Below are 25468 nucleotides of genomic sequence, written 5' to 3'. Positions count from 1 at the left end.
AATCATGCTCTATAAGAACATCTATGCCTAGGAAGTACCCGAGATAAGTCGCCTCGACATACTCCGTACGCAGCACCTTAGAGTTCCCGGGAAGATACCTAGATAGAACCTAGCGTCACACCTCTTTGTTCCCAAGTTACATCATTGTTGTCGATGTGCTATGTGCTGTGTCTTGTGTCACTGTGCTCCGTAGATTTGCCCACCAGTCGTAAAAGCCTGTACTGTCGATCCCCGAATCATTCCCACGTACATCTGCCTCCAGGAGAAGCTCTATGTACAAAGTTTCGCATACGATGATTCAATTATCAAGGGGTTCACCGACCTATCTATTCCCTGCGCCTAGGGCAGAAGATGCCATCTTTCTCGCAAACTGTTTATGACCTGTATAGACACCACCCGCCCCCAGGAACCCCGCCCACTCGGCCTTGACACGGGGCTTGTGCATCCTGATCCTCGAATCGAGCGACTGATTTCCTAAGCATCTCGTCTGGTAGGAAGGGTCGACGTCGAAGGACTTTAGGAGCGGCCCGCCTGACATGTCAATCTGCGAATAACAGAAGAACATCAAACAGTGAGCAGGATCCACGATCCACAGAGAACAAATACCTTGGTTTTCTTCATTCAGGTTGCTTCAAGCTGATCTTCCCATGGTATTCCGTCCAGAGAGCCAATCGACTTTGCCTTGAAGGCCGCTGCGCTGGCCGCCCAATTCACTGCTCGAGCAAGGTCAAATCCTCCTCCTTGTGAGAATTTCTGCCGGATGTACTGGACCGCATACGCCCCGATAAAGACACCACCACAGCCCGTTGTATCGACAACCTCTTCGACCTCTGCCGCCTCATAATCAAATATGCGCAGTTGGTTGTCGTATCCTCTTGACCCCGCCACTCCTCCATGGCTACCCATGGTGACAACGGCGAACTTCATGCCAAATTTAGAAAGCAACGACCTGCGCAATTCCGTCCCACTGCCTATTTCCGCATCTCTGTCGTCCTCTCGCGCTGGTCGTTGCCATGACGTATTGCTGGCTGGTTGGTATCGCTCTAGTAGCCTTTCGGCCTCGACCTTGTTGACGATGAGGTGCTCCACAGAGCGAAGAATATCTCGGGGAAAATCGTCCATGACTGGTGCCGCATTCAGCAAAATCGGGATCCCCTCCTTAGCCGCCCTCGCGATAAGGTCTTCCACCGTTTGAACAGGGATTTCCATCTGCAAAATGAGGAGATGTGGCCAACCTTTGCGAAGACTCACGCCAATTTTGTCAAAGGTAAGCCTGTAATTGGCACCAGGACAGACCAGCACATTGTTCTCGCCATTTCCCCATATAGCAATGCTCGCTCTCCCAGTCGCCTCACCCTGGCATTGGAGGATATATTCTGTATCCACATTGTTCGCTTGCAGAGCTTCCACCATCTCGTCTGCCGCATGATCCGTCCCCACGGCCCCAATCATACTGACTTTGATGAATTTTTTCACTTCCTGGCTGCCGGAGCTTCGTCGACGAAAGGCATTGTTGTTTACACTCCGACCCCGTGAGAGCCTTGCGCAGGCTACAGCTTGAGTGGCGCCCTTCCCGCCTGGAGCCGCCCTATGCTCGGCAATCACGGTCTCAGATGGTTGCACCAGACGAGGCAGAACCCAAATATGGTCAAAGTTCAAAGAACCTATGACCATTATCCTGAATGTGGTTGTATGCCGCCAGAATTCCTGGTTCGAGGAGCCAACCTCGCCCGGACTGAACTCTGCACTAGAGCGGCTGAATTCTGCGCTCGAACGAGGCAGGGTGGCTATGGATGGACGACGTACGCTCTCCGAAATTGAGCCATGCATACTTGGGCTCGCATGGGTCGGACTAGCATCCTTGACAAGGGGGAAGCCAAATGACTGTGGCGAGCCCGGTGCCATTGGAATATCTTCAGGGCTTCCTTTTTTATAGGTGATGAAAAAGGTGTTAATTGCTAGACCGTGGCTCTTTGAATCGAGAAATTTGACTGACTCTCCATCAGGAAAGTCAACCAACGACCACCTCCCATTCTTGTTTCCAAAAGACAGTGGCTAGCTCCCAGCTGACAGAGCAGATCGACCTTGAGCACGTAGGATTGATTCGACTCACACTCCTCGCTTAATTTCACCTAGATGGCTAGCAAGAGGAGTCTTCTCGTGGGCTTCTCGGATGCAGGGCGCTGAAAATCCTTGATTTCGCGTGAAGAACATCGAGCATGTGCCATTGCACTGGCCTTGACCTGAGATTATCTTGCAAAATATCCCCTTTAGGCCCTATTGCATGCGACTAAGTATGCTGTGCAACCTGGAGGGCTCAAGTGGTTGGTTGACAGGTCACCAGTCAATGCACCTGAGGGACACGCCCCATTTCCCCCTCAAAGCCATCCCTACCAGGCACCTCCTTCATTTAAACTGGCGCGAGCAGGACGTTCGTTTGTCCTGGGAACATCTGTCCGTCCTTCCTGGTGCCGTAGTATCCATTTAGTGCCTGGCCACAAGCAGAGATACCTCTTCGAGCTTTGGGATTGACGAGATGAGCAAACCCTCCGCTGGCAAGTTTACTCGGTCGGGCTTCGCTGATTTGGAAGACTTTCATGAACACACACGAGAACAGGCATCACCCAACCGTTTTACAAGCCCATCTTCGCCGAGAGCAAGGCAGAATGATCTTGACGTAAGAATGGAAGTGCTGATGCAGAGCTCGACAAACGATCCCGAACAGCTCTCTATCATTGAACGCTGGCTAAATGAAGGCTTGGATGCGCGTCGGAGATATGGTCATGCCCCTTCTCAATCCGGTGATCGACTTTTCTATGACCTCTCAATCCCTTCACCTGTTTCAGAAAACCCCGAAATTTGGGAGCGCTTAGGAAATAACGCCCCAGAGACGGTGCGAAGGGCTCGTGTCGAAGTTAGACACCCGATAAGACGTTCTGGCTCAGAAGGCGCAGGCTCTTTGTTGTCTCGGCAAATCGATGAACTCGTCGAGAGTTTGAACAACACCGAGCGACTCAATGACTCTCTGACACGTAACGGGCGCTATTCCAAGGTGTCGGTGCTGCCTATCATGTTTGAGGATGTTGAACCCGGTTTTGAACTTGAAGAAGAGCTGAATGGGCTCGAGAAATGTTTCGTTCAACACTTCAACTTTCATGTTTACGAAATTTTCAAGATCCCAACAACCAACGCTCAGGGCGCGGTTGAACGGACGATTCGAGAACTTATAGGCAGGCATGGAAAAAAGGACGAGCTTGTTATCGTCGTCTATGCTGGACATGGCATCGACACAAGAGGGGATTCAAAAATACAAAGCGGTCGTGGCCCAGCAATGTGGGCAGCGTATGTTTGCGATATGATGTCGTTACAACAACGAAGGCTAACCGTGTTCTTCAGTCGTGCAGCCTACGATCCCACGAATCTCGTGGACTGGTCTTCCATACAGCCATCACTCCACATAGCGCCGTGCGATACTCTGATCATCTTGAACTGTTGTTTTGCGGGAAATGCTGCTTTGGGCGGCATGAAAGGCACTAACGAGATCCTCGCAGCTTCAGACCGCCAGAGTCTTGCGTACATACATGAACGCTCATTTATGAGAGCCGTGATTAAAGTCCTGACTGAATTAAAGAGTTCCAGATCGAGCTTGACAATCAACATGATACGAGATCGACTCGACAGCTACAACAGAAACGACAGAAACGAGTGGGAGTGGATCGCTTCGCCGTACCACAAAAGATACCCAAACCTGGATCATCCGAGCATCAAACTCCAGGCTTTACCGAACCCAAACACCGCGATCGATCGTCCGACAACCTCGACGCAGACTCCCCTTACCCCTTCTTCATTCTATGTGAAAGTATCTCTCGACTCTCACAGCAACGTGTCGTTGGCCGAATGGAGTTCCTGTTTTGGGAGCGCAAGTTACCCCAGTGACATCGAGTTACAATTTGTTACCGAGGAATCCCTGCGTAAGAGCTTGGAGATAGACACTGGTAAATGAGACCAAGTGGGCACCTTAGCAAGAACATCGCTTTCTCAAAGCTAGTAGCCACATATGTATAAACACCCAGCATCAAGTGTCTGCTACCCGTCATGAAGATGCATTGACCAGTGCCTGTGAATTATTTTCTACATCTGTTCATTCACTTCCATTATCCTGCTCCTTGACCCAGCATTATCAATAAAATGATCATGAGGGGGATGGGTCTGTCGTGTTGTGTCACATGCTCCAGAGGAGTAGTACTACTCTGGAGCATTACGACGCCAAGCCCAATTTCAATATCAAGTCACGTGAAGTATCAAGTTTCTCGCTTCTCATTCTCCTCAAGACAATCTTCATTTATTCCATCAACGTCGATCAAGCGAGAGCATGGCTCGAAAACCCCCTCTCTCATTCCTATATCAAACTAGGACCATATTAAGGTCATCCAACTGTTCGAACGTACCTCACTTCTTCCGACAGCAATTTTCCACCCACCAACATCTCTATTCAGGAAACCATCCCCCTTCTCACCAAAAGTCACCTGTGGCCACCAATGACCGCTCTCGTAGTTGGCGCCCTGGCAAACATAGTCGTCACACGCAACTAAGCGGCGACGATCTTTCCGATACCCCGATTTCTCCTCGTTCTAATCCTGCCACTCCTTCAACTATCACACCCGCTGAGCGCAGAGCTTTTGATGCGATTTTGAGTTCTACCCCGAATAAAAAGTCCTCTAGCCCACCCGTTGCAAACAAGAAAGCCTCTCGGCCCAACTCACACGACATTGAGATCAACCGAATCCTCGATATTTTCAGTAACTCGGTCAAAACCGGTCTCATTGGCAGACAGTCGTCACCTGCTTATGAAGCCGACACCACCCCCGAGTTGACTGAATTGCCAAGCCATCTGATCGAGTCGCTTAGTCTAATTCTGGACCATACCAACCCCCCGGAGGATCTGAGAGATGCAGTTTTTCAACGGCTATATCATATCATCAGTGCACTAGAACAAGCTTGGAACTCGGGCGAGCGCCGTGGCGATATTGCGTTGTGGGAGGCCTGTGAGCAACATGTTTTCTCCTTGGCCTCGTCGCTAAGCCCTCCTTCCAAAGCCGCCAGTATTGACAGCCCGGCCGAGCTCGCCTCATCAATCCCTCAAGACTCTCTGGCTACCTCACCCCTAGACCAGAATGGCATTTTACCCGAGTCCAAAACCCAGCCTCCTGTCGATAAGGAGGAGCCTGGTCAAGTTTCCCAAGATGGACTCGACATCTTCGGCCAGGTGCGAGAGGTCTCTGATGATGTACCTGTCCTCCGCCACGTCTATCCTACTGTCCTCCTATATGTTTTACACATCTTCACTGACAAGTTTCCCTCTTCTCATCTCGTGTTCAACCTTCTCCCCCGGATCCGCCAACTTGGCCACACCAGCTACGTCCTGGGCGCGACCACTCATTTTTACAACCACCTGATAGAGTTCCAATGGCAGGCTCATTCTTCGCTTCGACGAATCCATCACCTTCTTGTCGAAATGGATAGATCTGGCGTCGAACACGACCTTGAAACCTGCCAGCTTCTCCGAAACATCCAGATGGATCGAACGTGGGATCTGAGCCACGGCCAAAACCTCTCTGCACCTACTGCACATTCTCGCGGGGCAGATTGGTGGAACAAATATGAGCAGGTTGCCTGGTACCCTCAAATCGTCTCCTGGCAAGAATATGTGAGCAAAAGTCTGAATCTGGATGAGGCGTCGCCCGAACCGCCTAAACCATATTACCAACGACCCCATCGAGCAATCTCAAGTGCGAAAAATTGAATCACTCAGATACTTGGTTTCGCAAGATCTTAATCGCTCCCATCATGCTGCCTGACAAAGTCCGAGCCTGATCAATTCCGTGCTGTGGTCATCACATTTCAGCAACATCAACCATCCTTGTTGTTGGCATGGTGGCCAGCTAAATTTGATACTCCATTGCACCATATCCATGTACTACTAGACCTATATAATAAGCGAATATCACGTCACGTCTAGTGAATGAGAAGAAGTTCCAATTTTGCATTCTTCATTGTAGTCATCGATGACTCCTTTGACTTGGCTTCCGTGTGAGACCGACGTCCGAACGCCAGTCCGTATATTCGCGTTGATACGCCATGGGTGGAGCGATTGACTGGTCATCGTGAAATGCACATGTTCTCTATTCACTTCTGGCGTGGAGTTCTTTGAGCCGTACAACTCTAGCGCATAGAGGGATTTAGGTTCAATGGTCTGGCTGGGCGGTTCGCTGCTCAGTCCTTGGTATCAATTCCCCGACTTCTTGTTGGGTCTAATTATAGAGAGTCATCGCCAAATCCTAGATCTTCATCGATTTTTTCAACAAGATCATCCCATGCTTCTCACATCACACCTCCTATGGCTCAACCCGTCTTCCTCTCCTACGTCGGCCCGAGACATTGGATTGGAGTCAAGGAGGTTCATCATTACGGCTTCGTGAAGTCATCAACTATTGCCCGTCATCCTCTGCATGATTTCGCTCCCCTCCTTTGCCTTTCCTGCGCCCAGACGAGCCCATCAGATCGAAAAGTCGATTTTTGCTCGGACCATCCCTGCTGCTTGGCAGTGGCCTTGCTCTGGCATCCTCCGCGGCATCCAGTGACAATGTCGATGAGTTGGTCGAATTCGTCATCGCACGTGCCTCTGGGCCACGCTGGGGGAAGGGGATCTTTCTGTCCCACGCTGCTGAAGCTGAGCTCGATGGAGTTGTGTCACCCTCACCGACAACAGGTGACGCCTCGGAAGCTTTATAAGCCATCTCCGCAAGTGTGTCCATCGTCTGTGGTAGTGCCGTAATCTCATTGTCGGCGCTGGGTCGGACGAGTGAATCCTCGAATGGACTGTTCACCATGTTCCTGGGTTGCTCCCCGAGACCTCGCTGCCAGGTGGGGTCCGCCGGGTCGGCGGGTCGCTCTGCTTGCTCCGCGGCCCTTAGACAAGCCCGGCTCTTTTGGCTCAGCTTTGCACAGGTCGTGTGAAAGGCCACCATGATCTCGTCGGTGACAATCTCACTCGTATTTTCTGGAGCATGTGAGACCCAGAAGTCGACAAGCTGCGCCAAAAGCTTGGCGCGATCCAAAAGAAAGGGTAAGCTGGGTAGTCCTTCTCTCGACAAAGGAGGGAGACGGCTTCGTATTTGGTTCGGTGCAGCAAACTGGGGCTCAAGCTGGGTTGCGACCATTTGAGAAGAGCTGACGGCGCAAATCTCGTCAATAAAGGCCTTGAAATCCAGTGACGAAGTGCTCAGAAATTTATTCATGGGCGCCATCCAGGGTTCCTTTGTACCAAATTTGGCCATGTTGGCTAGAACATTGAGGCTCTTCGCAATCAATGTGAATGTCCGTTTCGTCCGCTCTGGAGGAAAGTCTGCGATCGATTAGCATGTATAAGGCACCGCCGCGTTCAGCACGCCCAGATGACTCACCGTGTATAAGGCCAAACAATTTAGGGTTGAGGATGGCAGGACAGAAGAAGCGGAGAAACAAAAACCCAGAGACACTGGTGTATTTGACAGTCCGGATAAAAGATCCATACCGGTCTTCGGCGCACGATCGGATATGGCGGAAGATGAGACGAAGCTCGACAGGACAAAGAGACGCTGAGACGGCTATCGCCTTCCACACAGTGCTGGTCAGGTAGTTGAGATTAGCCCAATTCTTGTCCAACTGCTCCTGTGAGCGGACACGGTTCGGATCCACTTCACAATCAGGATCGCGCTCCATTATCGTCCTTAGTTTCTCGCCCAGAACGTCTTCAAGGTACGACTTGCCCAGCCGACGCATATGGGCATCAAGTGCTTTTGTAACCAGCGAATTGCCCCTGAAAAGGAGATTGGCCTCCATCGTAGCCGAACGACTGAGGTCTCGCACAAACATCTCACGCTGCTCAGCTGACTCGTAGGAATCATTTGACTGGATTCGATTGCTGAACCTCATCCTCGTTGTTGGGACCTCTTTATAGGTGCCGTCAATCTCCTCTTCCACTAGATGACTTAGCCATTCGAGAACCGTGCCTGAAGCCTGAAAGATATCCAACAAAATATCCGAGACTTGGCGCAAATCCATGGCCAAGAATCCTGTAATCTGCGTGGTCAAGCCATTGGAGAAATTTTGGAGCATGCTAGATAAGTTTCGGTACTCGTGCTCCATCAAGATCACAGACTCGTGAAGGGTGAAGCGGATCAAGATCTGTCCGACATGGTGTTCGTTGTTGTCGAGTAACACGAACCACTTGTCAAGAGTACCTTGACTCTCTAGCTCATCCACAGAAAGGTCGACGCGGCCAAAGATCGGGTCATGCGACGATATCTCGAGTCCGCCTAGACCAGAGAGATAGCCTGTATCCGTGGAGATGTCGTAGAGGCCGTCAGCAACCATGGTCCACTCTTTCTCCGCAGGATTGGCGACCTTGACTGCGATGCAGATATTGGAAAGGGTTGTGGAAATATCTTCGAGGACAAATTCTTCAGCCCAAAACGCTTTGTCGACGCTCAGTTGAGGCGATGTACGAGCGCGCAAATCCTTGCCCAGCATGACTTCGGCGTAGACGCTCTCCTTGCCGCGTTCCTGTTTGGACACGCGACCTTTTGATTTTGTCTGCTCCGAGAGTTCTCTGGAAGAAATTTTCTGTCCGAATTTCGCCTCTGTGATTTTGAGGCTCAGAGTACGCTCCATTCGAAACAGCTCGGAAGCCCAGGGTTGAGAGTCCGGGGCGGGTCCGTCGTCACGACCGGCTTGTTCAGTGTCAGCCAATTGATGCTGCGAACCATATAGTTCCGGTTGGGTGAAGGCCCGAAGAAGCACAAACCATGCTTGAAAAGCAATGCTGGTCTCCAGACAAAGCACCACAGGTCGTGAGAATGGAAGGGTCTGTGAGTGAATGGTATGATGGGGATAAATCGCAATACAATGAGGCATCTGCAAGACGCTCTGGTCAAGCCTCTGCACAGCACACCGGGAGAGGTGTGACAACTGTATAGAAAAAATGACGCGGGCATCGAGCTGGTCCAACAAGCGAAAGAGTCCATTGTCGTGCAAGGTGCAGCTAGCTTTGCGCCAGAGGAGAAGTTCAGGCCGTGTAGAGCGGAAGACACCGCGAGAGTATGTGCCCAGCTGCGAGCCGGAAGGAAGTGGGCCATCCCATAGCATCAACTTGCCGACCTTGATGATGGCAGCAGACTTGACATTGGAGATATCGGAGACGCGTCTTTGAGAGACTGCCTTTTTGTCATAGGCAGGTACAGGATGTGGCATGGAGACTGGTTGAGGCTTGGCGGACTTGATGTGAACTCCCTTGGGGCGGAGGGGTTGCCAGCACAGAAGGGCTGCCAGCCATGAGTCAAATGTTTCGGGAACGGGAGGTCGGAGTTGATAGCCGCTTCCAGAAGATGCTATCAAGACACTCAGATACGTGCTCTGAGAATCGTGGTCGTAATGTGTTCGGACTGTGCAACCACGAAGGTCGGAAATCAATGTCTTGGACTGTGATACCTCACCCTTGGTTTGACAAACCAAACTACCAGGGGCTACATTGATAGCACAATAACCGGATTCCCATGCAGTGGTGTGTAGCTGTCTGAAAAATAGGATGCCATGCATGCGGCCACAAGTGGTTTTCATCAGATGTAGAATTTTGGCAGAGTCAATGTCCAAGAGTCTGGGGGATCGGATGCTGCTGGTGGGGGCAGCAATTCCATTCTCGGGAGAAAAAGGGCGGCGGGGGGTCCGAGGAGGGTCTCGAGGATCGCGCTGGTCCTGAAGATCGGGACTTTGAACGACCGAGGGAAAGCCAATTGAGCCGTGGGAGTCAGGGTCCCGTTGTAATAGATTCCCAGTGGTGGTAATAGAGCCTAGGCGTTTGCGAGTCTTTGTGATGAAGGATCCAGGAGAGGTGTCGAGGGGTAGGTCGTCGGATGTGTTTGCCCTTGACTGAGTCCTCCTTCTCCTCCTTTCAATGGTGCCCTCCTCATCAGTATTGGAGACGGAGGTCGACTTCTCCCTCCTCCGTTGAGATCCGTTCTTGCGCGAGGACTGAGAAGCAGGTGAGTGAAGTAGTGTAGAGTCGACGGAGTCGGCGAAGGAGCCTGACATTATGAAGGACTGAGATTCCGGGGTGACAGCGCGAATTGTGGAATGGGAGGCCAGGTCAAAGACCATGCCATGTCGGTCATGTGGAGAAGCATGGTGACTAGTTCTCCGCTGTATGTTCTGAGCGCGCGAGCGGGAGGCCGTAGCATTTCTGGTCTCTTCTCGCTCAGATTGATTCATTGTTGTGAGACGGGTAAGCAATGCCGTTCAAGAATCCGGAAGGGGAAAGAAGAGGCCCGTCACAGGCAGGAGGATTGAGTATTATGTGAAGGATGCGCAGTAAATGGATGTGCCAATGTCCTTGGACGGAGGCGAGCCAGTATGATGTTCAAGCATGTATGCATTTGCGCGTCGGCATGAAGGGGATGATTGTAGTGGGGATGGAGGCTAGGAGGGCACCGATATGGAATTGGCACTGTGTAAACAAAAGGTGATCTGATGTCGGGCAGAGGTGAACCGTCGTCCTCTCTGTAAGCGGAGTGAATTGTTGAATATGAGGTAGTAGATATGTATTACTGAATGGCGACAACGGCGAAAAGGTGTGCTGTCGTAAGGTCAGCAAAGATGGAGTGATTCCTGCTGAGATGGAGGATGTCGGCACGAGCGGCGGGGACAGAAAAGGTCACAGGAAGGAAGGTCTGATTTAGTGTCTTTGATCGTAGCACGCGTCATGCAGGTATGGCTGAATTCATGTTGTGAGAGAGGTCGGAGACGTTAGACCTGATGGTATGTCAATGGGAGGAGCGTCGAAGCTCGCTGACGAGTGTTTGTCATGGGTTGACTCGGAACAAACTTCAAAGGTGATGGAAGGATGGGAAAACGTGGATGTGGGTGGGTGTGTGGGTGCGGGTGCGGGTGCGGGTGAGAGTGAGGGTGTGGCGATGGTGAAGTGAGTGAGTGTATCCATACTGTAGCTGCGTGGCCCTGAACAGAGCGTGCGGAGGCGTGAAAAAGAATGCTATGCATCGCGTCGTCTTAACTAACTTGCTTAGTGCCAGGGCAAGGAAGGCCATGAGTGGGTTACCTTAGATACCAACCTATGCCTAACCTTGCCACTCGTGCCACTACCGTCTACTACTACCTCACTTACCGCTTCCCACCTCCAACGGTCTAACGTCCAAGCCTCGGGAGGCCGGAGGCGGGAGGCGCCTGGGAGCAGAAGCCAGAGGGTCTTGGGGGGTTTGCCATCAGTTCAATTGCCCCTCGTCTCCTGAAACCTCACAATACTCAATCATACCCTTACCACCGAGATTTTCGGTTAGTGGTAAACTGGTCACATGGCCCGTTGATTGATTCCTTACCAGGTTTTTATTGCTTCAAGTCTTGTGAAGCCTCTCCTACTACAAGTTAGAGCGTCGACGAAGGAGTTACCTAGGGCAGAAAAGTACCCACATATTCATGATATCTGTCCAAGGGTGCGAAGTCCGTTATCCTATAGTTGCAGTTGACCAGTCACCCAGAGTCCATAGTTCTCGACCTACGGAGTACTGAGATTGTCAGATGGTGGGGCCGAGATTCAAGACTTCTTGAGTTGAGCACCTCAGAATTACAGTTGCTTGATAATAAGAGATACCTCCTACAGTTAGTAAGGTAGATAGGCACTGAACAGAGGTACCTTAGAACCCTCATACTGATTCATGACTACGTCGGTTGTACGTCTAGGCTCCAGCCTGTTGAGTCAGGTAACAACCCAATCTTGCTCGCACCTTCCGTTGTCACTGATTCCCGTCCTGTATAATAATAATGATGGAGAGAGCCCAAAGACTGCGCCTGCCAGCTCCATCAGTCACGTGACATACAGCAGAGCATAGCTTCTCAAAAGGCAAAAGTCTCTATCAAACTCCATATTTGCCTGCGTTCATTATTCCTCATTCTCTTCTTCGCTTCCTCATCCATATCAAATCGTGCGCATTTCCCACAAAGTCAGGCGCTGCGATAGACAGAGGCCATGTCGGACGGTGAGATTACCTATCATTCATGCGCAGATCCCAAACTAACTTCGTCTCCAGCCGACTTTGACACCATTCGCCGGCTGCAGGCAGAGCGCAACGCTCAGTCCGCCGCCAACAAAGGTTCAAAGACCTTTGATCCATCAACTCAACGCACTGACTCATCCACCAAGGTCTCTTTGACTGAATCCTCCGACACCGATCTCTACGACCGATCCTCCACAGACAGATTTGCCGGTTACCATACCTCTCTACCAGCCGATGGCGAGGATGACGACTTGCCAGATTCCAGCGAGAGCAGGCGGCTTGTCGGCCAATACACTGCCACAAAGGATCAGATTAACGAGTTCGCACGCGGCAACGGCGTTGAAGAAGAAGACATCTTGCTTGGCCGCGAGAAGTCGGCAAGAATTGCTGATCGAGAATCTGACTACCAAAAGCGAAGATTCGACCGTGGACCTCTGACCCCGACGCGAGCCGATCCTTTTGCTGCCAACAAACATGCTGCCATCACCGATGGCGCTACATACCGAGAAGTCATGCAACTCCAAGACATTGAGCGGGAAGAAGCTCGTGTGAATAAACTGATTGCCGACAAGCAGGCCAACGGTGACACCACCGTCGTCTCCCATCAACCCTCTCTCAAGGAAGAGGCAGACAAAGAGAATGCCGAGGCCGGATCAACGCTCGAAGCAACTGGTCGGAAACGCAAAAAGAGATGGGATGTTGCTAGTGACGCTGCCCCTACTAGTGAAGCTCCTGATACTAAGAAACGATCACGATGGGATCAAGCTCCTGCTCCCGACGCCGCCCCCTCCACCTCCAAACGCTCACGATGGGATCAGACTCCTGCCTTGGGCTCAGCAACCCCCCTCGGCAATGCTGGTCTTGCAACTCCAATGCATCCCTCCCAGCTAGGGTTTGGGACCGACATCGCCAGGGGCAGCTCTTCCTGGTCAGATGAGGAGCTAGACCTCTTACTTCCCACTGAAGGTTACACCATCCTTGAACCACCTCCCGGCTATGAACCTGTCCGTGCCATTGCCAGAAAGGCCATTGCCAATCAAACTGCTGCGAGCGCCTCGTCTGCCATTGGTGGCTTCATGATGCAGGAGCCTGAAAACCCAAGAATGATGGGCAAACAGCTCCCTACTGACATTCCGGGGGTTGGAGATCTTCAATTCTTCAAAGCCGAAGACATGGCATACTTTGGCAAACTCGTTGACGGTTCTGACGAGAACACAATGTCGGTCGACGACCTGAAGGAGCGGAAAATCATGCGCCTCCTTCTCAAAGTTAAGAATGGAACTCCGCCAATGCGCAAAACTGCACTCCGACAGCTGACTGATAATGCTCGACAATTTGGTGCTGGCCCGTTATTCAATCAGATTCTACCGCTCCTCATGGAGAAAACCCTCGAGGATCAAGAGAGACATTTACTCGTCAAAGTTATTGATCGAGTACTCTACAAACTCGACGACTTGATCCGGCCATATGTGCATAAGATTCTCGTTGTCATCGAACCTTTACTCATTGACCAGGACTACTATGCGCGAGTCGAAGGACGTGAAATCATTTCGAATCTGGCCAAAGCCGCTGGCCTCGCCCACATGATTAGCACAATGAGACCCGATATCGACCATGTCGACGAGTATGTACGCAACACCACCGCGAGAGCTTTTGCGGTTGTGGCATCAGCTCTAGGCATTCCTGCCCTTTTACCCTTTCTCCGCGCAGTCTGTAGGAGCAAAAAGTCCTGGCAGGCGCGACATACTGGCGTCAAGATTGTCCAACAGATCCCCATCTTGATGGGTTGTGCTGTCCTTCCACATCTGAAAGGCTTGGTCGATTGTATTGCAGACAATTTGAGCGACGAGCAGGCTAAGGTGAGAACCGTGACATCATTGGCCATTGCTGCTCTCGCAGAAGCCGCGAACCCTTACGGCATCGAGAGCTTCGATGACATCCTCAACCCACTGTGGACCGGTGCACGCAAGCAGCGAGGCAAAGGTCTGGCCGGCTTTCTCAAGGCCGTCGGGTACATCATCCCACTCATGGACGAAGAATATGCAAATTATTACACCAGTCAAATTATGGAGATTCTATTGCGGGAATTCGCTTCGCCAGATGAAGAGATGAAGAAGGTGGTTCTGAAAGTCGTCTCTCAGTGTGCCAGTACCGACGGAGTGACAGCCGGATATCTGAAAGAGCATGTCCTCAACGACTTCTTCAAGAGCTTCTGGGTTCGACGTATGGCTCTCGATAAGAGAAATTACCGACAGGTCGTCGAGACCACGGTTGACCTAGGGCAGAAAGTGGGTGTCAGCGAGATTGTCGAGCGAATTGTCAACAACCTCAAAGATGAAAGCGAGGCTTACCGGAAGATGACAGTCGAGACCATTGAAAAGGTGGTTGCCTCGCTTGGAGCAGCCGACATTGGTGAGCGACTTGAAGAGCGTCTCGTGGATGGCATCCTGCATGCGTTCCAGGAACAGAGCATTGAGGATATTGTCATGCTCAATGGCTTTGGCACAGTGGTCAATGCTCTCGGCACTCGCTGCAAACCTTACCTCCCACAAATTGTCAGCACCATTCTTTGGCGGCTCAACAACAAATCTGCAACCGTTCGTCAACAAGCGGCCGACCTGATCTCGCGAATTGCCATGATTATGAAGCAGTGTGGCGAGGACGCACTGATGGGTAAGCTCGGTGTAGTGCTCTATGAATACTTGGGTGAAGAGTACCCCGAAGTCCTGGGCTCTATTCTGGGGGCATTGAGGTCAATTGTGACGGTGGTGGGAATCAATCAGATGCAGCCGCCAATCAAGGACCTTCTGCCTAGGCTGACCCCAATTCTTCGCAATCGACATGAAAAGGTTCAGGAGAACACCATCGATCTAGTCGGTCGTATCGCCGATCGCGGTCCCGAGTCAGTCAATGCTCGCGAATGGATGCGCATCTGTTTTGAACTGCTTGACATGTTGAAGGCGCATAAGAAGGGTATCAGGCGAGCGGCCAACAACACATTTGGTTTCATCGCCAAGGCGATCGGACCTCAGGACGTCCTGGCGACTCTCCTCAACAATCTCCGAGTGCAGGAAAGACAGTCTCGAGTATGTACCGCCGTTGCGATTGGAATTGTTGCCGAGACTTGCGCGCCTTTCACAGTCCTGCCGGCTTTGATGAACGAGTATCGCGTTCCTGAGCTCAATGTACAGAATGGAGTACTCAAATCGCTCTCATTCCTTTTCGAGTACATTGGGGAGATGGCCAAAGACTACGTCTACGCGGTGACACCTCTCCTGGAAGATGCGCTCATTGACCGAGACCAAGTCCATCGACAAACCGCCGCCAGTGTTGTCAAGCACGTAGCCCTGGGTGTCGTTGGCCTGGGCTGTGAGGACGCAATGGTACATCTACTCAACCTGCTGTACCCCAATCTCTTCGAAACGAGTCCTCACGTCATTGACCGAATCATCGAGGCGATTGAGGCGATCCGAATGGCTGTGGGAACGGGCATCGTGATGAATTACGTGTGGGCTGGTCTTTTCCATCCAGCAAGGAAAGTCAGGACCCCGTATTGGAGATTGTACAATGATGCCTACGTCCATTCAGCTGACAGCATGGTGCCTTACTATCCGAACATGAAGGAGGAGGGGCTACCCCGAGACGAACTGTTCATCATGTTGTAATTTATATCCAAGGAAGCGCGAGGGCACGACTATGGGCTAAGTACGGCTAGGTTCGGGTGGCTATAGGCTTTGTAGGAGTAGAGCACTGAAAAGCAGCAAGCTTAAGGAAAGACTTTGGAAGATTCTGCCGCGACTAACGAGTGATCATACCTTGTGGTCAAACAATCATCGATTGATGAAGATTATGTGCCCCGTGTAACATCACAGCCTTGCCAAACTGTTTGGGTTTCAGATATTTGACACGTGACTTGAAGCAGCCCCTCATCACGTGTTGCCATATCCACTCACAAGGCTGCCACATTACTCTTATTGACCGCCCACCCGCCCCAGTTTCATCTTGTGTTCCATTATTTTCCCTCATCCGCGTCCATTCAGACCGGACAGGCATTGAAGTTTGTCTCTTTAGATCAGCAAGTCAGCTAGTGAGTCTGAACCTCTATTGATCTTCGGGTACGCTTTGAGGCGGCCTCCCTGGACCCTGTTGGACACTCTCGGACAAGCACTATCATGGGGAATCCTGACGCCTTTCCTCCCTGTCCTAGCCCATTACTCGACCTGCCCAGTGAAATCCGCAATCAGATCTGGAGTCTTACCTTTGCAGAACAGGCGTTAGTACCTTCCAAGAGCCACCAGAATTTACAACAGGATGGGTGTGTGGGTTGTCTTAAACACGACCAAGTGAATCCTTTGCCTTGGGCGGAGGTCTTTGAACCTCTCCTGACATGTCGTCAGATCTATGCGGAAGCATTCCAAATCTTCATCTCATCCTTCACCTTGCACCTCAATGAATGTTTCTTCACCACAGATAGTCTCTGCCCGCCGTTCCCGGCTGTCAATCGCCAGTTAAGGTCACTCGTGCTCTGGGTCCATGTCGACGAAGAGAACCGTTCGGCGTGGGCCGAGCGGCTCAAATCAATCACCGCCGCCTTTCCAAATCTTCAGAGTCTAACGTTACTTGCGCACATGCGACCGCCGGACGAATACGACAAGCTTATCGATGCAATTGCTCTGGCGGTCCCCATCGCCCGCTTCACCCATCTGAGACCAGACATGGAATTGAGCCTCGTCTTTGAGTACACCTACCACGGTGTCATGTTCGACAGTCCTTACCTCGGCGAGATCACTACAGGCGATGCTATTGATGAGCACGAACTGATTGTGCGTGATTTGGTCGAGGATGACGCATTCGTTGAAGCGGCTCTCGGCCTTGACGACGAGGAGAATCACCAAGCCATGGTGGCTGCGTTACTGAGGATTGCCAGAGCACATGAACAGTCTTGGTTCCAGAAGCTACAGCGCAAAATGGCTGCCAGAGTCATGCAGCTTGCAGAGCTTGCCACTTCCCTCGAACAGACGGGGCTGGAGGAATGATCAATCCAGCATGAACTATGCGGTCTCATATCTACCACCGTTCATGGCCCCTTGAATGACCTGCAGACAGGCGTTATAAAGAGGAAGTGTGAACCAGTCGCAATTTCCAGTTGGGTACCGATATTATTGGTCTCAAAAGATAAATATATCCAATGATTTAAATCTAGAAAGTGGGTTCCCTGCATATTTGCGCGCCCAACCTTAGCCGCCTCGGCCTTTACTCTCCTGCACTGACAACAATTTGTCTCCCCGTTCGCAATCGTGGCAACTTGACGGGAAAGACAAGAATCACCACAATGATGGATGCCACCAATGAGCATAAGAATGTTATACGAAGAGATGTGGCATAAGCATCAATCACTATGAAAATTAGCAACCGGCCGAGGTCAGCTGTGGGGAGGAAAGGATCGACTCACCTTGTCTTTGCAGTGGTTGGTCAAGGAATCGAATTGCTTGGACAGAAGACCTCACTTTCTGAATGACTTGTGGGTCAGCCACCGTATCTCGAAGCCTGATCACCAATGTGTTTTGAAACACTAGACTGGAAATTGCAACACCCAGGACAACACCAAGATTCCGCCACAGCCCGATCGTTGTCGTTACAACAGCCTGGTCTGCTTGTTCAGCGACTGCCAGTGCACTCATCATCGTGTTTGGAAAGACAAAACCCTGGCCCAAGGGAACGCCAGTGATGAGAATCATGCTCACGACCTCGGATACTCCCTTGGTCAAGAAGCAGATTGCCACTGACCCAACGAGGTAGAGCACAGCTCCAAAGACCAGTGTAGGCTTCAGACGCCTGGTATAAGTGATAATAAAGCCGGTAGAGATACCTGCAAACGATCCGATAAGACTAGGGATGGCCAGGCGAAATCCAGAGCTTGAAGCTGATGTCAAAAGGACTGCCTGGAAAAACAAAGGTGCATTGAACAAGACCGTGTTGGATGCAATGGCCCCTGACAGATTTGCAAATACCATATTTGAAATGGGCGGCTTGCACAACAATTCAAGAGGCATCAAAGGCTGTATAGCCCGTGTCTCGACGTACAAGAACATCAGAGTGGCCAACACAAATAAAACGAAACATGTTGTCACGATCGGAGATGACCATGGAAAGATGTTTCCTCCAAGATTGAGAACGAGAATGAGCGAAGTGACCGCAGTGATCAAAGACAATGATCCGAGCCAGTCGAACTTCTTGAGTGCGATCCACGCGCCACCCCCTTGAGCATTGATCAACATTGGCCCCAGCCCGGAGGGAGTAAAGAGGAGTCCCAGGACAAGACCAATGGTAATAAATGGGACCTGAATACCAAACGCCCATCTCCATCCCAGCGAGTCACAGAGCCAACCACCGAGAGCTGCACCCGAGGCAGACCCGAGGCCAAATGCAAGGTTGATGTGTGATTGGAAGATCCCGCGATGCTCAATGCGGACGAGATCACTCACAATAATCAAACTCATTGACATTGTGCCGCCAGCACCAAGACCACATACAGCACGCGCAGCTATGAAGCTTTCAATGCTGTCTGCTAGGGCACACCACAAAGTTGTGAGGCCGAAGATGGCAAATGAAAGCATGAAAACCGGCTTGCGGCCTATGGTGTCGGAAAGGCGCCCGAAAAGTGGTTGGAACGCTGTGCTGGTAATGAGGAAGACGGTGCTGAGCCAAGACGCAGCTTGAGAGGCGCCAAAATATGAAGTAATGACTGGGTGGCTTGAGGCCATCAATGTCGAGTCGAAGCAGGCAATAAAATAGCCCAGCATAATGACGATGAACACAAGCCAGAAACGATAGGGACTGATGCCAATGAAAGTTGACTCGTCAACATCATCAATTTGATGATCGTCTCCGGTCTCGACGACATCATCTGAAAAGGTACCATATACTGAGTTCTCAGCAAATGCAGGAGATTGTTTCTGAATAGATTTTGGTCTTTGCTCTTGAACAGCGGAGTAGGCGTGGGCGAAATCGAGAGGCGTTCCCGGCGTGAAGGAAGCGAACTGAGCAAGGCTCAACTGTAGGTGATTTATATCAACATCGTCCGAATGTGATGAGGTCGAAGATCTTCGGCTCAAGAGGCCATGTCGACCCAGTGAACTTGGGAAGGAGAAACTAGGAGTGTGAGGGAAATTTTGCAGCCATGACTGGCCGGCAGACTGCTGTGTCGTTTGATTTTCGGAGTTGTCTAGTTCAGCATCAAGATCAGACCAGGTTTGGTCCGGTCGGGACATGGTGATCTAGGGACTGTCAAGTTGCACGGACAAGTTGATGCGGCATCGGCTAAGAACCTATTCATGTTGACAGGCAGGCCATTCATATACTCAACTGAATCAGAGCGCATACCTACATGTTTCTTTTGTGACAGGAGCCATCGTCATCTTTCAGATTTTTCATTGAGAATAATTGATGTCATTGTCGCTGCTGGCCGGCACGGGGTAAAGACAAGGCGAGACGAAGAAACGGCCGCGGCGGCTTTGAGGCGGGCGGCCAAGGGAGGGCGGCCTACTTGGAACGCTCAAAGTTGCAGGGGTTCGACGCCCGAGGTGTCCTTGGAGGGAAGTGCGAGAGCCTATAAGGACGAGAATGATGACTTGATGACACCGGTGTGTCCGGCTACGGGGGAGGGCGAAGTGTTAAAATGGCAGGTCACAGGTACGCACCGCTTAAGATGGTCGTGGTCGACGTACGAGGGGTAGCTGTGACGGCTGGAATGGAACAAGGCATATGGGTCGAGGCGGGCCTCCATAGCCAACAGAGGCACCCCCTTTACTTTTGACCTACCTTAGGTACTTCCCAGGTAGTCATTGCGCTGATACTCAGGCGGTACTAGGCTTAGGTTCAACGCCCGAGGACAGATGGCACTGCTCCCGCTGCCCCCCACCCCCAAAAGGAAGCCTAGAGGGGGCCGAGGTGGCTTAACTCTCACCTATATTCTACACCGCCCGAACGTGAGCGATCTGGATTACAGGGCTTCCACGTGGGCCGAGGGGCCGTTAGTGGGCGGTGTCCAAGCCCAGCTGCTCTGTCCGGTTTTCTCGTATGCGTCCTTTTCTAAGAGTGTCTTTTGATCGCCCCCTTCTCCCTCTTCACCACCGTTAGACTACCGTTACTATCGGACTGCCCGTCTTTCATAGGAGTATGCCTAAATGAATAGTGTCCTTGCCCTTCTCCCCGCTTTATCCCTTCTATCAGAGGCCACTATAGCAACCGGTATGTTAGAATGTGATAGCTTACGGACTCTGGTGATGATTTTTTTGAGAAGGGAGCGGTCTTTAGTGCTGGCCACATTCCGAAGGTGTTTGTAGTGACTGATATAATGGTTGACCATTTTCACAGTATCAGGTAAATCCGATAATATGGTAACTTTTCTCGGCTGAAGTGCTTTCGGGTATCTCTTGATCGTCCGATCAGCTAAGCCTAAGGCATGTATCATAGCGAGCATATAAGCTCTTATTTTGGTCTTGATGTTATTTACCACAAGGCCACGGCGTGAGTAGCTATGTTTCTGCTCTTGGCTAGGGATTCGATCGTTTCGGATAGTACCCTTCGATAGGCACTCGGCTTGCTGTACGACGCCTATACCGGCGCCCCGTAGGGCTATATAGTCCACGGCGGTATGTATGACTAGGTTAAGCTGTATAGGTAAATAGGGCCCCTCGGGCGTCCTGCCCCCTTAGGTCCTTCACATGTCCGGCCGACTTAGTCAAGCCTAGCCTAGCAAGGGAGTCACCTATAACCGCCTCCCCCCCTTTAAACTACCTTACTTTCTTCCTATTACACCGGCTCCTACCTAGAGATGGTTAGGGAATAGGTACCATTTTAAGCCTCTTTAGCCCCCTTGGGTTATTCCCATACCCCTATAAAGCGTTAGGGAAATAATGGATAGACGAGATGTTGGTCTCTGATATGTGGTCAAAAGCCGATGGACAAAGTCTGAAGTGAGCGGCCAACGAAAATTCAGCCGCGGGCGGCGGCAACGGCAACGGCAATGGGTCGCTCCTTCTCCCCAATTAGCCCCTCGGCCATTGCCCCCTTAGCCGCTCAGCCTTGTCTTGGCCCACGCGCAAGGCTGCAACGGCTGCGCTCGCTCTTCTTCCACCCCTTGGACTGCGACATGGCCGCCGCTCATCTCCACGGACATCCGCCACCATGGACCGGCCAGCAAAAGTCTAAAGCCAAAAGGCAAAAGCCAAAAGCGCTACAACAAGAGCTGATCTGTAAGGTATAAGATACGATGATGAGCCCTCAAGTTCTAGAGCTATCAACAACATCCTTCGCACAACTCCTCACTTCGATAGAAACAAGAACCTCCACCTCCACATCTCCCTGCTCGATCTACCGTGCTTCACTGTTCAGCAGCTCACGAGATGTCTTCCGAAGATCCCAGATCCCAGTTGTCCCCAGTCGACAGCACCAAGGATTTCAAAGTCCTCCAAGACAATGAGGCCAATATCTCTAACAATCTCACGCCAACAATTTCGGCGAGTGTTGCCATCGACCCTGAGGCAGAACGACGGCTAGTCTGGAAATTCGATCTCCGTATTCTCCCTACCTTGGCTGTCATGTACCTGTTCAACTCCCTCGACAAGAGCAACCTAGGCAATGCCAAAACCGCGGGCCTTGAGGAGACACTTGGGCTGACCGGCAACCAATACAGCACCGTTCTCTCCATCTTCTTCATTCCTTACGTCCTCACCGCTCCCGTCTTAGGCATTGCCGGCAAAAAATACGGCCCGAGCAGGGTTCTCCCCTTGATGATGGTGTCATTTGGCTTTGTCACCCTCATGGTGGTCGCCGTCCAGACTTTCGCCGGATTACTAGCCATTCGTTGGTTCCTAGGCATGGCTGAAAGTGCTTTCTTTCCATTGGTCATCTACTACCAGACTACCTTTTACCGGAGAGGAGAGCTCGCCCGCCGACTGGCCATCTTCTATGCCGCCTCGTCCATCGCTTCTGCTTTTGGTGGCCTCTTATCTTACGGCGTGTTTCAGATCCATTCCGGCTCAATTGCAAACTGGCGTTATCTCTTCGTCATCGAGGGCAGTGCCACCATGCTCTTCGCCGTCTTTGCCTTCTGGTATCTCCCATATGACGCTCAGAGTGCCAAGTTCCTCACCCCTGAGGAAAAGCAATTGGCGTTCTACCGGATGCAAGTTGACTCGTCATCCGTTGTCGGCGAGAAGTTCGACTTCCGTTCCGCCATGCGCATCTTCAAGCACCCGACCAGCTGGATTATTCTCGCCATCGAAATCTGCCTTGGCGTACCTTTGCAATCGGTCTCGCTATTCCTACCCGTCATCGTGAAGCGACTTGGCTACTCCACCGTCAAGACCAATCTCTATACTGTGGCACCCAACATTTCTGGCGCCGTCATGCTTCTCGTCCTCGCCTTTGCTTCCGACTACTCTCGTTTGAGATTCCCATTCGTTGCCTTGGGATTCGCTTTCACATGTATCGGCTTCATCATCTACGCCACGGTCGATATCCACACTCAACTTAATGTAGCTTACTTCGCCTGTTTTATGCTCACCTGGGGCACCAGCGCTCCAAGCGTCATCCTGGACGTGTGGTACAATAACAACATCGCTGACGAAAACAAGCGCATGATGCTGACAAGTGTCGGTGTCCCGATGGCCAACCTGATGGGTGTGGTCTCTAGCAACATTTTCCGAGCCCAGGACGCCCCTAAATACATGCCTGCTTTAGTCACCACGGCGATATTCGGTGGTGTAGGCTGCATCCTCACTTGTGTCCTCGGAGCCTGGATGATCATCGACAACAAAAGACGAGACGCTCGTGATGGCCGGAAGATCAAAGCCATCGACATCCCATCCGAGCTCCTTGCGGACGGTCCGAACAGTCCACAATACCGGTGGTTCTTGTAGGGGGATCTTGTGGGTGTGGCGTGGGCAGCAGGGTTTGGAGTGGGTGCTTTCGTCTGGGATTGGCTACGAGCAAGGGGTCTGCCATCAAAGGCACGAATTGTTGGTTCCTTGTGTAGACATGATTATGTGAAACGATCTCATGAATGGCCACGGGAAAAGGAAAACATGACTAGATAACTTATCGCGAAATACCTGAAAATTTCATGTTCACCTTAAGCCACATTACGTGAAGACGGAAGTTTTCAAAGCTGCTTGTGACCGCCCTTGCTTCGGTCCATGTTGTATACTAATTTCCCAGACACAACACTAGATTCGTAGGTAGTAAGGATTGACTGGCGTATCAATTGGCTCAAAACCTCCTTCACTTTTGATATTGAATCTCATCTAGCAATAGTTTTCCAATTCTGAGACATGAGAAGAAAAAAGCTTTGGACCTCAAGTAAGAATAAACACATTCATTCTTTAGCATTCCGCAACTACAACATATACCTAGATGGAGATCCTGTTGACGCCGCAACAAATTCCAACTGCCTGGTGGACCAAAGTGCTCAGAGAAGGCCAGTGCTGATCTCCAGTGAACAAAGCGCCACTGTCGCAGTTTTGGGGGCTACAGCACTCCAAAGACGTTGGCCGACGACAGACACACCCCCCTCCCTCGTCTTCTTGGTGTGCAATCCGAGGCTCGAGGAGGAGGGTGCCTTGAGGTGGCGAGTCACCGAACCCTCCATTGGGGCCTTGAAGATCAAAGACTCTCTGTCCGCGGACCCATGTTTCCAACACTCTTCCCCGGAGGCTACGACCTTGGTACGGGCTCATCTTGTGTTTGAACTTCATGTCGGCTCCCTCGACGGTCCAGTAGCGGTGCGGATCCAAGACCAGCACGTCGCCATCAAACCCAACCTGCAGACGACCTTTCTGGTGCTCCAGGCCAACCAACCGTGCGGGATTTGCCGACATCCAATGTGATAGCTGCAATAAAATTGATTCATCTAGGCTGGGAGGTGGGTCTGTAACACCCGCATCCCGTTCCCGCTGAGGCACACGCCCGCTTTGTTTGTGTAACTCCGTCAATATTACCGAGAGGCCCAATCCAAGTGATGATATACCTCCCCAAGCATGAAAGAAATCTCCATTGGCCGCTTTGATCACGTCGTCGTGGTATGCCGGTGGCTCGCTGTGCGGCGGGATATAAGAAGGGAGGAGTTTGTCGCTGGGGGCGCAGGGAGAGTGGTCTGAAACGATCATGGAGATAGGCTGCCGCCGGAGTGGCGATGGTAGCGAGAGTGTTGAACTAGCATGAGGATATACCATCGATTTCTCTGGATCGGTAGGTTTGAGGAGGCTCGACCATAGCTTGGCCTTGTTTGTTGCCTCTCGAATGGGAGGTTCTGCTTTGTATCTCGTGTCTCGGACTGGCACCTCTTCAGCTGACAATGACAGGTAGTGGAAGCATGTCTCGGCCGATATATTAACGCCCTGGTCCTGGGCAGCCTTGATGATGGGGATCACTTCTGCAGTAGAGACGTGAGCAACATGGATCGGAACCAATGGATGGGTTTTGGCTAGTGAAATCAGTTCCCCCACTGCTCTGGTCTCAAAGCTTGGAGGTCGACTGTGCAGGAATTCCGAGTATACATAGCTCTGGTCTCGTGCAGATATTGGATAGAGATATGGAGAGTCTGACGTTTTCTCGGACAGCTGCCCTTCGCTGTTCGGTTTTGGTAGCATCTCGGCGTGGAACATGAGCATGGTAGGTTCGGAGGAGATTTCTTCCAATGCGTTTGAGATATCGCTTGGAAGAACTTGAGGAAACTCTGGTACCTGTTTTCATTACGTTAGCAATATGCTACTTCGACTAATGAAGGTGCAAAACGTACGCCGCTGTCGATGAGAAAGCCCTTAAACCCTCGAATGCCGGCGCGGATCATAGGTTTCATTTCAGCTGTATTGCCAGGGACAATGCCGCCTAAAAACCCGACGTCGACCCAACATTTGCCTTGGGCTGCTTGGACCTTTGTTCCAAGGGCTTTCAGACTTGTTGTGGCGGGGATTGAGTTCAAGGGCATGTCGACGACGGTGGTTATTCCACCTGAAGCCGCCGCTTGGGTTCCTGTGTAGAAGCCTTCAGAAGATGTGCGGCCGGGTTCGTTGAGATGGACATGCGTGTCGACTAGCCCGGGCATCAGGACAAGGTCATGATAATCGATATAGGTGGTGTCTTTGGGGAAAAAGGACTGTGGCACGATACTTCTATAAATGGCTGCGATCCTGCCACGAGGCTGACATATCACGATCGTTGCAGGGTGGACTTCGTCAGGAAGCACCACATGGGTTGATACGAGCACAAGTGTCGAATGGGATGCCGTTATTCCCTCGCTGAGGTGTTGGAAGATCGACGGAGCCATAAGGGGTGGGTTTGAATGGTGAAGCAAGAATCAAGCA

At 51.4% G+C, this 25468-nt stretch overlaps 9 protein-coding genes across 10 annotated transcripts; 5 read left to right on the top strand and 4 right to left on the bottom strand.

The window, feature by feature from the left end:
• Positions 1-621: 621 nt before the first annotated feature.
• Positions 622-1905, bottom strand: PV10_00089 (uncharacterized protein; the record flags this gene model as incomplete). Its single annotated transcript, XM_016364118.1, has 1 exon — positions 622-1905. One exon carries the CDS (start codon positions 1903-1905, stop codon positions 622-624), a length of 1284 nt encoding a protein of 427 aa, XP_016227767.1.
• A 631-nt stretch (positions 1906-2536) lies between these two features.
• Positions 2537-4003, top strand: PV10_00088 (uncharacterized protein; the record flags this gene model as incomplete). Its single annotated transcript, XM_016364117.1, has 2 exons — positions 2537-3342; positions 3397-4003. 2 exons carry the CDS (start codon positions 2537-2539, stop codon positions 4001-4003), a joined length of 1413 nt encoding a protein of 470 aa, XP_016227766.1.
• Positions 4004-4372: 369 nt separating this feature from the next.
• On the top strand, positions 4373-6044 carry PV10_00087 (uncharacterized protein; the record flags this gene model as incomplete). The annotated part of the gene is made up of 1 exon (XM_016364116.1): positions 4373-6044. One exon carries the CDS (start codon positions 4373-4375, stop codon positions 5801-5803), a length of 1431 nt encoding a protein of 476 aa, XP_016227765.1. The 3' UTR covers positions 5804-6044.
• Positions 6045-6202: 158 nt separating this feature from the next.
• PV10_00086 (uncharacterized protein) lies at positions 6203-10975 on the bottom strand. Its single transcript, XM_016364115.1, has 2 exons — positions 7464-10975; positions 6203-7405 (listed from the first exon to the last, which is right to left on the bottom strand). Exons 1-2 carry the CDS (start codon positions 10303-10305, stop codon positions 6489-6491), a joined length of 3759 nt encoding a protein of 1252 aa, XP_016227764.1. The 5' UTR covers positions 10306-10975; the 3' UTR covers positions 6203-6488.
• A 1040-nt stretch (positions 10976-12015) lies between these two features.
• PV10_00085 lies at positions 12016-15957 on the top strand. 2 transcript variants are annotated; one of them, XM_016364114.1, is made up of 3 exons: positions 12016-12083; positions 12135-12197; positions 12248-15957. In XM_016364114.1, the coding sequence occupies exon 3, from the start codon at positions 12614-12616 to the stop codon at positions 15764-15766; it is 3153 nt and encodes a 1050-aa protein (XP_016227763.1). In that variant the 5' UTR covers positions 12016-12083; positions 12135-12197; positions 12248-12613; the 3' UTR covers positions 15767-15957. The 2 variants fall into 2 exon arrangements, with proteins under 2 accessions (XP_016227763.1, XP_016227762.1); XM_016364113.1 differs by having other exon boundaries at positions 12135-15957.
• A 179-nt stretch (positions 15958-16136) lies between these two features.
• On the top strand, positions 16137-18015 carry PV10_00084 (uncharacterized protein). The gene has a single exon (XM_016364112.1). The coding sequence runs from the start codon at positions 16274-16276 to the stop codon at positions 17135-17137; it is 864 nt and encodes a 287-aa protein (XP_016227761.1). The 5' UTR covers positions 16137-16273; the 3' UTR covers positions 17138-18015.
• Positions 17318-19372, bottom strand: PV10_00083 (uncharacterized protein; the record flags this gene model as incomplete). Its single annotated transcript, XM_016364111.1, has 2 exons — positions 17318-17497; positions 17554-19372. 2 exons carry the CDS (start codon positions 19370-19372, stop codon positions 17355-17357), a joined length of 1962 nt encoding a protein of 653 aa, XP_016227760.1. The 3' UTR covers positions 17318-17354.
• A 2136-nt stretch (positions 19373-21508) lies between these two features.
• On the top strand, positions 21509-23067 carry PV10_00082 (uncharacterized protein; the record flags this gene model as incomplete). Its single annotated transcript, XM_016364110.1, has 1 exon — positions 21509-23067. The coding sequence occupies one exon, from the start codon at positions 21509-21511 to the stop codon at positions 23024-23026; it is 1518 nt and encodes a 505-aa protein (XP_016227759.1). The 3' UTR covers positions 23027-23067.
• Positions 23068-23515: 448 nt separating this feature from the next.
• Positions 23516-25431, bottom strand: PV10_00081 (uncharacterized protein; the record flags this gene model as incomplete). The annotated part of the gene is made up of 2 exons (XM_016364109.1): positions 23516-24847; positions 24904-25431. 2 exons carry the CDS (start codon positions 25429-25431, stop codon positions 23516-23518), a joined length of 1860 nt encoding a protein of 619 aa, XP_016227758.1.
• Between the last annotated feature and the right edge of the window lie 37 nt (positions 25432-25468).

This window comes from Exophiala mesophila, assembly GCF_000836275.1.
Source record: "Exophiala mesophila strain CBS 40295 unplaced genomic scaffold supercont1.1, whole genome shotgun sequence".
Lineage (NCBI taxonomy): Eukaryota > Fungi > Ascomycota > Eurotiomycetes > Chaetothyriales > Herpotrichiellaceae > Exophiala > Exophiala mesophila.
This window is presented reverse-complemented; position numbering and strand designations above follow the sequence as displayed.